At 39.3% G+C, this 15,977-nt stretch overlaps 1 protein-coding gene, 1 non-coding gene and 1 pseudogene across 4 annotated transcripts in view; all 3 read left to right on the top strand.

Moving 5' to 3' along the window:
- Positions 1-15,977, top strand: part of OXSR1 (oxidative stress responsive kinase 1) — a 101,354-nt gene that overhangs the window by 79,753 nt on the left and 5,624 nt on the right. For all 3 annotated transcript variants that reach the window (XM_032648576.1, XM_032648577.1, XM_032648578.1), the window contains 5 exons: positions 2,738-2,860; positions 7,128-7,163; positions 12,288-12,422; positions 13,739-13,803; positions 15,733-15,785. In XM_032648576.1, the coding sequence (XP_032504467.1) occupies positions 2,738-2,860; positions 7,128-7,163; positions 12,288-12,422; positions 13,739-13,803; positions 15,733-15,785 (412 nt within the window). The remainder of the gene's footprint in view (positions 1-2,737; positions 2,861-7,127; positions 7,164-12,287; positions 12,423-13,738; positions 13,804-15,732; positions 15,786-15,977) is intronic.
- TRNAG-CCC lies at positions 8,444-8,516 on the top strand. Its single transcript has one exon. It is a non-coding gene; the product is annotated as a tRNA-Gly (tRNA).
- On the top strand, positions 9,885-11,810 carry LOC116761995 (annotated as a pseudogene).

Here is a 15,977-nt window from a genome sequence, read left to right as displayed (position 1 = left end):
AGTTTGCATACTCTATTCAGTATAACAAAGACCATGCAACTGATCTGGCTAGATCTCCTTGGAAGGCAGTTTGGTGACCATCTGTAGATTTTCTAATATGCCCTTCCCTATTCCAAGCTGTTTATCGAGGCATTAGTAACTGCAGCATTTATAACTGCACTGGTAGCTCCTTGAAAGGTTACTGCTTTATATGCTTTTCTCTACCTTGTTGCATTCCCAATGATGCTTTCACACTCCTTATAGATCCAGCCTCCCTTCTATACCATGTACTGAGTGTCTGTTATGTGCCAGGCACTGTGCCAGATACTAGAAATATAAAAGTGATTAAGATACTTTCCCTGCCCTTAAGGACACACCTTGGGTAGGGGAAAGATTTACAAACAAATAATACAATACCACAGTGATGAAGCCTATAGCAGTAAAATGGTTATTACTAGATATTACTGGTAAAATGCTCTGAAATCCTTTCTTAAAATAGAAGGTATTTTGAATTTGCCTTTATCTCTGGAAATCTTATCTTGGGTAAGGACTGGAATAAAAAGAGTAATGTTAAAAAAATATGTACATGAATGATCATAGAAGTATTCTTCATAACTAAAAAGTGGAAACAACCTGAATGTCCATCTATTATAAATGGATATATAAAATGTCATGTACCTATACAATGGAATATTATTCAGCAATAATAAGGAATGAAGTACTGATACATGGCATAACATGGGTGTACCTTTAAAACATTATGCTAATTGGAAGACATATTCTATGATTCCATTTATGTGAAATATCCAGAATAGGCAAATGTATAGAGACAGAAAGTAGATGATTGGTTGCCTAGGACTTGAGCAGATTGTAGGGAAATGGGCAGTGACTGCTAATGGGTATGGGATGTTTTTTGGGGGATGGAGGGAGTGATGAAAATGATCAAAATTTGATTGTGGAGATGGTTTCACAACTCTGAATATACTAAAAATCATTGGATTATAATACCTTAAATGGGTCAATTTTATGGTATATGAATTATATCTCTGTAAAGCTGTTACTTTTAAAAAAGAAGCATTTAGAAAATGGCACTACCAGCAATGGCTCTTGGAAATTGAAAACATTATAGAAGAAATGAAAAAAATTCTTTACAAAGATTTTAGAGTAAAGTTGAGGAATTTCCCAGAAAACAGAGCCAGAAGGCCAAGAGATAGATAACAGAAAAGATGAGAACATTAGATTATTTGAGAAGGCTCAATATTTGAGTTAAAAGAGTTCCAGAAAAGGAGAACTGAGAAAAACAGAAGAAAAGAAATTATTGAAAAAATAATTCAAGAAAAATTCTGTGAATTTCCAGATTGAAATAGCCCAAGTACCCAGTACAGTGAATGAAAATAGACCAACAGTAAGGCACATTTACCATGGTAGCTCATAATACTGGAGACGAAAAGAAGATGTGTAGCTTTCCAGAGAAGGGGGACAGGGCACGGACAGGATCGGGGTCATAATGACCTCAGCAGCATCTCTGGAAGCCACATCACAATGCAGCACTATTTCAACATTATGAAAAAAAATGTTTTCTAACCCAGATTTTTTTTTAACCAGGCAGACTGTAAGTGAAGTGTGGGAACAGAATCAAGTTATGTTCGGAAATGCTTGGCTTCAGTAAATGTGCCATGTTGATAGTAGAGGAAGTGCTTAAAGTAAGAACAGGGAAGTCATGCGATCTAGGAAGCATGGTCCTCTGGATGACGGTAGACTGAGATCTAAAGTACCAGACCTGGTGTCAGTCTGGTGGAACAGATCAGGAGGCTCTGGTGAGAGGCTTTCTCAAGAAGATAATACTGATGAATACCTAATATATGTGAATATGGTGAGAGGAGATTTACACAGCAGGGAGAGAATTGAGGGATGAATATGACAAGTAAGAAATAAGCAAATATTAACTCCAGGGGAAATTAAAAAGTTATACAGAAAAGGAAAGTAATTGTAATGTATAATAAGGTTCAACTGTATAGTTTATATAATCATGTTATATAAACAGTGAATATTGATTTAAGCAAAATTACAGTGTATCTTGAAAAAAGAGTAGGGGATTGATAATAGGGTTTAATTCTCATTTGCATAGCAGGAAGTTCAATAGATAATTCCTAAAACTAGAAAATCAATAATAAGAACAGGTTACTCAGAGAGATAAATATAAATTCCAAAAGAATAAGCTAACATGAATTGAAAGTGGTTGCCTGTGAGGAAGAATATGAAAGTTAGGGGACTGCTCTTTTTCTTAACAACACTTGCATAGCTGTAGTACTTTTGAAACTATGGAGGTATAATTGTGATTTTAAACATTAAAATTGAAAAAAAAAGAGCAGCATCTTCTTTATCTTGGGTTTATTTATTTGAGGGCTTAAACTCCCCCCCCCCCCCCGCCGTCTTTTTTCAGTGTCTCAAGATACGAAACCATTAATCAGATTTGACCTGTGACTTCACATAAGAAGGATTTGGATGATGTGCAGGCTCAGAGTACGGGAGTACAGGGAGAGTCAGTGGTTGTGAGTAAAGACAAATAGTGGAGATTATGAACAGAAAGCAAGTGAAGGATGGAGGATGTGAGTTTATATAGGAAAACTTCTCTATTGGGAAAATTATTATCTGCTTACAGCATTGAAGTAATAGAAGGAGAGAGAATATGGCTGACTTTTCTATATAGTAAGTGTCAAACACTACCATAGTCCACGTCTCTCTTCCTAATGAGCAGGTTCGGAGAGTACCAGGTTCCAGTGGCCGTCTTCATAAGACAGAAGATGGTGGCTGGGAGTGGAGTGATGATGAATTTGATGAAGAAAGTGAGGAAGGGAAAGCAGCAATTTCACAACTCAGGGTAAGTTTTGTTAAACTATATGCTTTAGCTAGAGTTCTTTTTGTCTGAAGCCTCTGAGATAATACTATATTCTGTGGTTCTGTTCAGTTTAACCAGCTAAAATATAAAAAATACAGACAGAATTTTCTTGAACAACTTATTAACAACAGGAGCCCAAGTAATTCTACATGGAAAAGGGGACTGGCATATCTGTTTTACTATGATAATATTTAGGGTATATAAAAATGACCTAAATTGAGAAATGAAAACTATAGTGTCTGAGATGAAAACACACTGGATTAGATGAATGGCTGATTAAACACTGCAGAAGAAAAGATTAGAGAATTTGAAAGCCTAACAGTTGAAACTTTGTCCCTAAAGTCTGTTAACTTTCTACCTGAAGAGGAACAGTGCACCTCTTCTTCAATTGGTATATCCTGGATCGTGTGTGCGAGTGTGTTAGTTTTTGCTAGAAGTGGACACCAAGACATGAAGTGAGCAAATACTATTTGAAAAATGGCGCTGATAGACTTGCTCAGTGCAGGGCTGCCACAGACCTTCAATTTGTAAAAAATGCAATATCTGCAGAGCATAATAAAGCCTAGTGCAATAAAATGAGGTGGGCTGTATCTTAAAGAATTTGTTCCAACATTTTCTTGTTTGTATTGTTTCCAGTATTAAATCTGCTTGTATACTTAGCTTTTCACTTATAAGTCACATTTCTTTTTACTCTGGCTGCTTTTAAGATTTTTTTTCTTTATGAATGGTTTTGAGCAATTTGATATGGTATGCCTAGGTGTATCTTTTTTTTTTTTTTTCATGTTTCATGTTTAGGGTTTATTGAGCTTCTTGGATCTTTGGGTTTACAGTTTTTTAATCAAGTTTGGAAAGTTTCCAGCCATTACATTTTCTTTTTTTAAAATATTTATTTATTTGTTTATTTATTTGGCTACACTGGGTCTTAGTTGTGGCACGTGGGATCTTCATTGCCACATGTGGGATCTAGCTCCCTGACCAGGGATTGAACCTGGGCCCCCTGCATTGGGAGTGTGGAGTCTTAGCCACTAGACCACCAGGGAAGTCCCTCAGCTATTACATTTTCAAATGCTTTTTCTGTCCTTCCACCTTGGAGAGTCCAATAGCATGTATATTAGGCTGCTTAAAGTCATCTGACTGCTCGTCTTTTCATGTTTTAAAAATTCTTTTTCCCTCAGTTTCATTTTGCATAGTTTCTAGTGCTGGCCTGTTCATTAGTCTTTCTTCTGCAGTGTTAACCTGCTGCTAATCTCCCATCCAGTCTCCTTTCCATCTCAGGCGTAATATGAGAATTTTGATTTGGTGTTTGATTTGGTTGTTAGGTTCTAGAAGTTTGATTTGGTGCTTGTTTTGGCATCTTCAGTGTCTCTACTTAACTTTTTGAAGATATGAATATATAATAATTATTTTAATGTCCTTCTCTGCTAATTCTAACATCCAAGTCAGTTTTGGGGCAGTTTTCTTTTCACTGTGGCTTGAAGAGTGTTTTTGAGAGTTGAGTAAATAGAGGTAAGAGATCAAGGCAGATAAAATTTGATAAGGTAGAGTACCAAGGAGGAGAGAGCTACCCAGAGAAAGAAGCTTAGAGCTTCCCTTTTGAGTATTCAGCAGCATATGTGAGAAAACTACCCATGTGGAGAAAGTGCCCAGCACTCACACAACCAGGAACAGCAGTTAGATTGGAGAAACATAATTCACAGGGCATTTGGTAGAGTGCTTAGTAATGGGGTATAATATATTGCCCTAGACCGAACACTGCTCCAGACCCAACTAACAACTCATCAAAGCAGGATCCAAAAGAATTAAACTATTTCCAAGTAACTTTACTGTATTCCAAAACAAAGCTCAAGAAGATTTACAGAAATTATCAGCATGCAACAAGGTAAAATTCACAGTTTCTGTCATCTAATCGAAGATTACAAGAGTAAGCACACCTTATGCCCAGATCGTGGTTTCTAATGTCATTCCCTACTAAAGAACAAAGGCTCACTGGAGAAATGGCTGATTCCAGGGCTTACACAGGGAAAATGCAAGATAAATCTGGAATATCTTCTTTTGACAGAAAGAAAAGATCTTTTATTTTTAAAAGAGTCATAATAATATGAGCTAGGTTGAAGGAGCCCCCCCTGGCCAAATTAGGGAGAATTTAACCATCAAAATCATTAAGTATAGGGCTTCCCTGGTGGCGCAGTGGTTGGGAGTCCGCCTGCCGATGCAGAGGACGTGGGTTCGTGCCCCGGTCTGGGAGGATCCCACATGCCGCGGAGCGGCTGGGCCCGTGAGCCATGGCCGCTGGGCCTGCACGTCGGGAGCCTGTGCTCCGCAACGGGAGAGGCCACGGCAGTGAGAGGCCCGCGTAACACACACACACACACAAAAAAAATCATTAAGTATAGTAATAAATTAGAAATCATTTAAAAAATAGGAATCTATAGGCCCATACTAATAATAAACAGATATATAAATACATGGGGGGGGATGGGTTTTCATTACGGTAACTGCCAGTGCTGACTGGTAAATGTAGGAGTGGATGGGGAAGTTCACCATTTTACAGCCATCATAAAACAATCGTAAATGTTAGATCAGACAAGGATCATCAGTAGGTGCTAAATATATGGGAACATTTTGATGAGCAGGATATTTACATGGTATTAAAGTTTCTCTCCATAGATGGCCTATTAGTTGCAAGAAAAAAATACTGCGTACCTGAGAAATTAGAAAATGCCTTGACTCAATGATTAAAATTAACATCACTAATGAGGGGTAGAGGAACATGTGATTCCCTAAGATATGATACTATAGGAAGGATACGTCACTCTGTAGAATTCATTTAAGTCTGAATCATGAGGAAACATCAGACAAACCACAAATTAGGAGCATTCTATTCAAATAGAGTGTGTAGTAGGCAGGGGGGAATGATTATGTATAGGAGGTCATTGGAAAAGTTGGATTATAGAGAGTAAATTGAAGTATTATTTTTAAATTTACTGAAGTTGATTGCTTTAGTAGTGTGAAGTTATGTAAGAGAATATCCCTATTCTTAAGTACACAGTGGGGACTTTCCTGGTGGTCCAGTGGTTAAGACTCTGCCCTCCCAATGCAGGGGGCCCGGGTTCAATCCTGGTCAGGGAACTAGATCCCTCATGCCACAACTAAAGATCCCGCACACTGCAACAAAGATCCCGCACGCAGCAACGAAGATGCCGAGTGCCACAACCAAGACCCGGCGTAGCCAAATAAATAAATATTTAAAAGAAGAAGAAGAAGAAGAAGAAATACACAGTGACTATTCAGTTGTAAAGAGCTATGATTATATGCAACTTATTCTCAAATGGTACAGGATTGATTAAATATATATATTTAAAAAGAGAAAGTGAACACTAAATAATAAAGCACATGAGGAAAAAGGTTAGTAATGGATGAATCTGGGTAAAGGGTATAGCAGTGTTCTTTGTATTATTCTTATTCTAACAACTTTCTGTAAGTTTGAAATTATTTCCAAACAAAGTTTTTTTTAAGGTTTTGTGTTGGCTGTATACTTGCTGTAACCCATTAGCTGTTGCCTGTACCTTGATTCTCCTTAATAAAATGGTAATGAAAATTTTAAAAACCTAAACTGACCTTATAAGAAGTCTAAATTCACACTTGGTAGAATTTACCATAAATTGATGTTTGTTTAGAGATATGTTGTTGTTTTATGTATTCTCCAGTGCCTGTATCCAGAATTACTACTAACTTATGATTTACTGAATCAATTTAGCTTTAGATTTTCATATGGCGTATTGTAATTAGTATTTCAATTTTGGCTCAAGAGTTTTCTTCATTAAAGCCTATAATCAGAATTACTCTGCTTTAAGAATGTGTTGGATAATTAGCTTGAATGTTTACATTTGGTTTGAGATATTATGCACATAATATGTTCATGATTAGTAGAAAGAATTGAACTTTGAAGAATGTGACCTCCCTACTAACTGATAGCTCAGTCCCATTATGTTTGCTTATAAACCTCAAGTTTTAGACTTATAATACCGTAGGTATATTGATGCATTACAGGCTACCTGGACAAAGAATACAGTAGTATCATGACAGTTTTCTTTTTCCAGAAAACTCTCACTAGAGTTACCGATGAGTTAATTATGGATCAGAGTGAAATGGAGTTGACTTGCATTTCAACATTCCGTGCAGTTTGGAACTGACTACAAGTAACCTGAGTTTTCAGTTAACAAGCCTCCTTTTTTTGTATTTCTTTTAGTCTCCCAGAGTGAAAGACTCATTAACAAATTCTGAGGTAAGTAGTTGTGATTATTGAATCATTAAAGTATATGTGCTTTTGTTTTGGTTTGGTTTTAATGTTAAGCACGCTTTTTGGTATGTGCCTAAATGGGAATGGGAACTTATGCCAGTGGAATTTTATTAGAGCTATCGATTCTGAGTTTGAATGGATCTTTGCAGTAAATGGTGCCATTGCACTCATTTTAAAAGTGGGCCCGAGAACCCAGAATGTTATTTTTTGCTTGCTTGACTTTATGAACTGCTATTTTTATCTTGGGCTGCTTAAAGTGGAAATTAGTCTTTTTGCATTAGTCTGTCCAGGAATCTGTCATATGCTGCCTTTGCTTTTTGGACTTTTTCCCTCAGCCTCTTGTCAAATAGACTCTGATGTCTATAGTTACTGCCTCAGTGTGATAGGGAATCCTACTAAACAGACGCCTGTTAGGCTGGCCTGCCTTATGCTCCTTACCTAAAGAAAATAATCATCTCATGAGTATTCAATATTTGGTTTAATGGCACACATGTCTTGCTCTTAATCCAATTTGTTCTTGCCACATGCTTAAAAGTAACTATTTTTTCCACTTCATTTGTATATATAGTAATATAATTATGTACAGGATTATGTTTAAGACTGAAAATACTGTACCTCAGCTTATTACAGGCTAGCATCAGACAACTTGAATTAGAACTGCTATTCACTAAGATTTCTGGCTCTTCTTCTTGGTATGCGGTAGAATTGCATTTTTTTGCCCCTTGAAGTTACTCATGGCCGTGGCAGTTACTTTGGCCAATAAAATGTGAGCAGAAGGAAGAGCCACATTGTGATTCCCTGGGTTCCCTTGCCCCTGCCATCATGACCTGCATCCCTGCTGCAAATTTAGGTACCAAATTTAGCCTCTGCTGGCCACAGATGGACTTGAAGTGTGTGCAAGAAATAACTTTATCACCTCACACCTGTCAGAATGGCTATTATCAAAAAGGCAACAAGTGTTGGTGAGGATATAGAGAAAAGAGAAGCCTCGTGCACTGTTGGTGGGAATGTAAATTGGTGCAGCCACTATGGAAAACAGTTTCTCAAAAAATTAAAAATACAATTATATATCCCACAATTCGACTTCTGGGTATTTTCCCAAAAACACTAATTCAGAAAGATATATGCATCCCGTATTCATTGCAGCATTACTTACAGTAGCTAAGATATGGAAGCAACCTAGGTATCCATCAATAGATGAATGGATAAAGAAGATATGATATATATGTATATATACACAATGAAATATTACTCAGTCAGGGACTTCCCTGATGGTCCAGTGGCCAGGTCTCTGCACTCCCAATGCAGGGGGCCCAGGTTCAATCCCTGGTCGGGGAACTAAGGTCCCACATACCGCAACCAAGAGTTCACATGCCACAACTGAGGATCACACATGCCACAACTAAGACCCAGGGCAGCCAAATAAATAAATAAATATTTTTTAAAAAAAGAAAGAAATATTAGTCAAAGAAGGAATGAAATCTTGCCATTTGCAACAACATGGATGGACCTTGAGGGTATTATGCTAAGTGAAATAAGTCAGAGAAAGACAAATACCATATGATGTAACTTATATGTGGAATCTAAAAAACAACAAATGAACAAACAAAACAGAAATAGTCTCATAGATACAGAGAACAAACTGTTGGTTGCCAAAGGGGAGGGGCGTGAGGGGAATTGTGAAATATGTGGGGGAGATTAAGAGGTACAAACTTCCAGTTATAAAATAAATAAGGCATGGGGATGTAATGTACAGCATAGGGAATACAGTCAATAATATTGTGATAACTTTGTAGGTGACAGATGGTAACTAGATTTATTGTAGTGATCATTTTTTAATATATAAAAATACCAATCGCTATGTTGTACACCTGAAGCTAATATAATATTGTAAGTCAATGAATTATACTTCAGTTTTTTAAAAAAGGAAAATAATTCTAAAACAAGCAAAATGTTTTCAAAAAAGTAATAACTTTTGTTCTTGTAATTTACTGAGAACTTAAGATTATTTGTTACGCTCTAACTTAACCTATCTTGACTGATTGCTAGTTTCTCAAAAATTGAATGGAAGGGTATTTTACATATTACCCAGACTTATTCTTTTTAGTCTCCTCCTTGTTCCTTTGCCTAAATAGCTTCTCCACGTGAACTTGTACGTGCTCATAGTCATAGTCTCATGCTCATAACTTTGTTGTTGTTTTTTAAATTATGATAAAATACACATAACATAAAAGTAACCATCTTAACCATTTTCAGTGTGCAGTTCACTGACATTAAGTACATTCACACTGTTGTGCAACCATCCCCACCATCCATCCCCAGAGTTCTTTTGATCTTGCAAAACCAGCTCTGTACCCATTAAACAATAACTCCCTATTCTCTCCTCCCCCCAGCTCCTAGCAACGTCCATTCTGTTTTCTGTCTCTGAATTTGACTACTCTAGGTACCTCATAAAAGTGGAATCCTACCATATTTGTCCTTTTCTGACTTGTGTATTTCACTTACATAATGCCCTCAAGGTTCATCTATGTAACATGTATCAGAATTTCCTCTTTCCTTCCCTTTTAAGGCTGAATAATATTCCATATTTGTGTGTGTGTGTGTGAACCACATTTGTTTAACCATTTATCTGTCAATGGACATTTGGGTTTCTTCTACTTTTTGGCTATTGTGAATAATGCTGCTATGAACATGGCCACACAAATATCTGTTTGAGTCCCTGCTTTCAATTCTTTTGGGTCTATACCCAGAAGGGAATTGTTGGATTATATAGTAATTCTATTTTTAAGTTTTTGAGGAACTATCATACTGTTTTCCATAACAGCTGTACTATTTTACATTCCCACCTGCAATGCACAAAGTTCCAATCTCTTCACATCCTCTCATTACTTTGTTTTGTATAACCTTTCTGTCTTGATTATAGGTATACATATATGTGCATGCAATTTGGAAGCTGTCTTTTTGAAATAGTGCTAATAGTTTTAAGCATTTTCAAAACTAATCTTAAAGTTCTGTTTTTCTATCAAAAACTGGAACCAATGACTAACTTGATTTCCTTTATGTGAAGCTAAGTAAACACAAAATTTTACTTCCTTGTCTCCTTGTTTTGCTTATATGATAACAGCTGTTAGACCTCTCATTGCCCTTCTAATTTTTTTTCTCTTTTAACTCTAAATTTTGGCCATTACATTGATATCATTTTCCCCATTACCTTATAATTTTAAGTATGTTTAACTTGAATTTGTACTCAACTTCGGTCTTTTTTCCCCATTACATAACTAAAATTTTCAAACACGCAAAATAATGTTTAATGTCTATGTTAGTTATAAAGCTTCACATCCATTTTGAAAAGCATTGCAGTTATGTTAAGGAACCATTGGTTGATTTTCTTTTTTTTGTAAGTAATGGAAGGTCCCCAACATAGAAAAATGTCTTTCTGTAATTTCATACTATATACCAAATCTATATTTTGTAGGTGCTGTTTTGCTGGGCAAAGGGGATAGAATAGATGTATTTAAAAATAAACAGGACACAAAGAACTACTATTCTGAAGAAGGAAAAAAAAGTGGACTAATGATATTTGTTACAACATGACTGACTCAAAAACTAAGTTAAAGAAGCCAGACACAAAAAGAGTGCATATTGTAAAATTTGGTTTATATGAAATGTTCATAAAAGGCAAATTGATAGAGGCAGAAAGTAGATCGGTGGTTGCCTAGGGCTGGGTGGGGGAGCCGGAGTTAACTGTAAATGGGCACGGGAAGAGTTGATGGAAGTGTTCTAAAACCAGATTGTAGGGATGTTTACAGAAGTAGAAATTCTCTAAAAATCACTTGAGTTGTAGGCCGCCGCCGCCCTCGCCGCGGAGCCATGTGGAGACGAGCTCACGAGCTAACCTGAGCCAGCGGCCGAGCCAGCTGGCGGGCGTCCCAGAGGTGGCGGCGCAGGGAGGGGCCCGACGCACGCACTTGGCCCTGGCAGCCGCCATGGCGAACAGCGGCCCCACAGAGGGCGCGGTGTTGGCGGCGTTGGCGGCTCCGGCCCCTGGACTGGGGAGTGGTGGCCCAGGGCCCCGCGTCTACTTTCAGAGCCCCCCTGGGGCTGCAGGCTAGGGCCCAGGCGGCGCGGACGACGAGGGCCCAGTGAGGCGCCAAGGGAAGGTCACGGTCGAGTAGCACCGCGAGGAGCTGCGGAGACGCCTCAACCTGGAGGAGTGGATGCTGGAGCAGCTCACTCACCTCTACGACTGCCAGGAAGAAGAGATCCCAGAACTGGAAATTGATGTGGATGAACTCCTGGACATGGAGAGTGATGATACCCGAGCTGCCAGGGTCACGGAGCTGCTGGTTGACTGTTACAAACCCACTGAGGCCTTCATCTCTGGCCTGCTGGACGAGATCCGAGGCACGCAGAAGCTGAGCACAGCCAGAAGAAGTGAGGGTCCTCGACCCAGGTGAACCGTGGTTCCCACAGGACAATCAATGCCCCCCCACAAGCTGGTAACAACAGGAATACCAGTGAATTTCATGGGATGTAAATTACACCTCAAAAAGTTCTTAAAAACAAAAAAGCGGGACTTTCCTGGTGGTGCAGTGATTAAGAAGCCACCTGCCAATGCAGGGGACACGGGTTCGATCCCTGGTCCGGGAAGATGCCACATGCCACGGAGCAACTAATCCCATGCGCCACAACTACTGAGCCTGCGCTCTAGAGCTGGCGAGCCACAACTACTGAGCCCACATGCTGCAACTACTGAAGCCCCCATGCCTAAAGCCCTGTGCTCCACAACAAGAGAAGCCACTGCAATGAGAAGCCCGCGCACCGCAACGAAGAGTAGCCCCTGCTCACCGCAACCAGAGAAAGGCCGCACACAGCGATGAAGACCCAACACAGCCAAAAATAAATAAATAGATTAATTAATTAATTTAAAAAGCATAGAGATATTTGACTTCCATTTAAAATAGGTGTGTCTTGGGGATGTAGAGATGGGCTGGTTCACTACACAAGGACTACTTTAAAAAGTCTCTCTGCGGCAGTGCTTGCCTGTCAGCAGGCCCGCCTCCCTTTCCTCTCAGCTTAAGCAGCACTGTGTGTGTGTTTTTGTTACAGCTGTTTTCAACAACTGATCCTGTGGGTACTTTACTCCAAGTTCCAGAACAGATTTCTGCTCATCTACCTCAGCCAGCTGGGCAGATGACTGCACAGCCAACTCAAGTCTCCCTGCCGACCCCCGCGGAGCCTCAGGTACAGCAGGGATGTGCTTTCTTTCGTGGTCAGCCTTCCGAGTGGAGGAAGAGGGTGGAGGCTAACGTGGACCGCCACCTGGTGCCATGAGGGTGATGTCCTGGTAGATTTTGAAACAAGTTAGAAATCTGTTTTCACGGTTTTAAATGTATGCAGATAAGAGTTTAACAAAGATCACACAGGTTTCATTTAGTGACAAAATAAGTTAATGATGGAAATATTTCAAACAGCAAAAGTTGGAGGAGGGGCGGTAATTTCTTGTCAGCTTTTTTTTTCCTCACACGAAGGCGAGGGGTTTTGCCCACTGAGGCGGCTCAGTGCCCCGGTGGCTCCTGCACTCAGGAGGGACGGCGCTGGGGGGTCTGGCGCCCCACGGCTCCCGCTCCCTCTCCCTCTCCCTCGCCCTCTTGGATCGCTTGGGGAGGCTGTCTCACCCAGGGTGCGTCGTCCCCCACGCCCCGTCCCCGGAGCACTGTTTTCATCTGCATCCCAGTGGTGCTCTGCCTTTGGAGATCACCGCTCTGAGCTCTTCCAGTTAGTCACATTCTAACTTCATTTACCTTTTCTTTGCCCAAGTTTTCCATTTCTGCCCATCATATGGGAAAAGATACAGTTGTCTTATGAAAACTGATGGAAAGATTGGATTTGTTTTATAAACGGCTTAAATAGAATGTATATCCTCTGTAAGGCAAGGGACAGCTGTATGGTTTTCAGAGAGGATTAGTTTAGTCATTAGAAGATGTGGAGGGACTTCCCTGGTGGCACAGTGGTTAAGACTCCATGCTCCCAATGCAGGGGGCCCAGGTTCAATCCCTGGTCAGGGAACTAGTCCCACATGCATGCCGCAGCTAAGGAGCCGGCACAACCAAATAAATAAAATAAAATATTTTTTAAAATTAAAAAAAAAAAAAGATCTGGAACCTCCAGGGTGGGTGGTTTTGTGAGGGGTAGCCAGTTTAGACCTTACTGGCAGATGTGTTGCCACTGGCAGATTTTTTAAAGGGAAAAACCCAGCTTCATGTTCTTCATGCTTATATAGAGGAAGAGAGGTCTGAAAAATACAAAATTAAATGTGACTGTGTATGGAATTTCGTGTGGGTTTGGGAATTATCTTTCTCATTATGTTTGACATTGAGCTCTTGTTGCTGCCTTGTGGTACATGTCCTCCCCCAGCAGGGAGTGTCCTAGGGACTCGGATGGCCACACCTGGAGATGAAGAAAATTGACGCCAAGTGGACAGTTCTGCAGATGACCATTAGTCAGCTCCAAGCTTAATAGTCCAGGCAATGACTTTATACCTTTCAATGCTTTTTTAGGCTCTGTCTTCAGGAGCAGGTTCACAAGAAACCAAGATCCCAATCAGTCTAGTACTAAGATTACGGTAAGTAGACATTCTGTTGTTGTTGTTTTCTGAATACTCTGAATACGCTGATTTCTATTAGAAAGTCACTCCCCGTTCTAGTAGTTCATGCCTGAGAGTAACTGGATAGGGTCGTGTGTGTTTGCTTGTGGGTGTATTATTTCCCTCAGAAATAATAGCAGTAGTGTGAGGACCTGACTTAGCATTGACTCATTCCTCCTTCCACTTGTGAATTCCTAGTCACCTTCTCAGTATGACGATAATTAGAGTAGAGGCAGCAAGACCGTTTGGGGAATGTTTTGATTTTACCACTAAAGAGTAATGAAATTATGCCATAAATGTGAAGAAAGCAGATCTGGTTACCTTTTCTTTATAGAAGCCTACTCTGTATACCTGGACTCAAATAGTTCTGAATTAATACAGTGTCTTGGTAATCTCATCCTATTTTAACTGTACACAAAGAATGTTATTTGTCTCTCTTCAAAATTTTGTTTTGAAAACTTGCAGCAGTTAATAGAGAGTATAACAATTCTATTTGACATGTGCTTCAGGAGGGGAGAGGATACTTGTAAGTGATGTAGTTAGCTTTTTTTTTTTTTAACATCTTTATTGGAGTATAATTGCTTTACAATGGTGTGTTAGTTTCTGCTTTATAGTTAGCTTTTTGAAGGGTGCTTTTTAGTGGACTGTGTTCCAGACTTGTTTATGGAAGAGGAGGCTAGATTCTTATTCTCACTTATGAAGACTTTGAAGTTAAATGACTAGGCAGTTCAGTTTAGCATATTGTTATCTTTGAAGGTGTTTGTGCTTGGCATGACAGTCACATCACTAAAGTGATAATGAACACTTGACCTTAATTTTATTCAGCTTTCAGACTAAGTACAGCACTATTAGCTATTGTGCTAAGATACTGAGAAAAAGAGAAAATGAAATGCAATAATCAAGTCTGTTGGAAGTTGATTTGTATTGTGTACTTAGCATAGCTAAAAACAAGTTTCAGTAGTAGACATGCAGAAGTGTAAATCTGTATAGACAAGTGCAGAGAGACAACATGAGGGAGAAAATCACTGTGGGGCAGGATGTGTTGGATTTGGATAACTATATTTTAAGCACAATTTCAGTAACATCAAGTATGTGTCAGATAGACCTAAGCTCCCTGAACTGTTTAGATAAAATGGATTTGGGTCCTAAGTAATCACTCATGTCTGCCTTTAGACATAATATTCTAATTTCTCCATCTTTAACCAGAACCTCCAGGGAGCTTAGTTAATCTCAGTACTTGGTGTGGTGCACAATCTATGTAACTATCTTTCACCAGTCACATTTTAACCTCTGGAGCCTTATATTAACTCTGCTACCAGTATGGGCCCCATTTCTTTCCCCATCTTCTCTGCCCGCCCAAATCCTTCCTATCCATTAAGTCCTATCTAAAATACTACCTCTAAAGTTTTTCCTCATTATCCCAATCTGTATATTCTTTATCCTTCTCCTCTGAACCCCTGTGGCATTTGGGGGAGCATCATGTGTTTCATTCTATGAGTCTAGTCAAACAGATCACCAGTGGTGGGCAAGGTACTCTCCTAGGCATAGGGGTGTGGGGGGTAGGCGTGGGGATAAGGAAGAAAAGGGCATCCTGTATCATGTTAACCACACCTCCCCGTGCTCATACAGATATTCCTCTTAGTCTAATATGATCGTCTTAGTGGGAATAAGGACAGGCATGGGCATATATTGACCAGTGAAGGACATAAATTAAAAGGGTTGTAGAACAATTAGATGATCACTCTGAGTTGTTTGCTCTGAGCCCTCAGTGTGAGCTCATTAGGACAAATCATACAGTCTATGGGACAGAAAGATCTTTCTCTTGGCATAGCTTTCCTGATATATGTAGGCGGACCCTGAATGCATAAATTCAGAAATTTATTTTATACATTTTGTTTTCTTTCATAGGAATTCAAAAAAAGAACTAAATGATATTCGATTCGAATTTACTCCTGGGAGAGGTGAGGCATCAAAACATTGAAAACAAAATAACTGCTCATTTGTCATTTTAAGGAAATGTGTGTGAAGTTTCTATCCTCTAGATATATTTTCCTCTTAAAGGGTGATAAAAACGTTCCTGGCCTAAAGGTTTTGGGGGGCATATGAACAAAATTAAAATGCAGTCTATTTACTACTACCTCATTTAGAAAACC

Source organism: Phocoena sinus, chromosome 11 (assembly GCF_008692025.1).
Source record: "Phocoena sinus isolate mPhoSin1 chromosome 11, mPhoSin1.pri, whole genome shotgun sequence".
NCBI lineage: Eukaryota > Metazoa > Chordata > Mammalia > Artiodactyla > Phocoenidae > Phocoena > Phocoena sinus.
The sequence above is the reverse complement of the archived record's forward strand: the minus strand, read 5'-3'. Positions and strand labels throughout refer to the sequence as shown.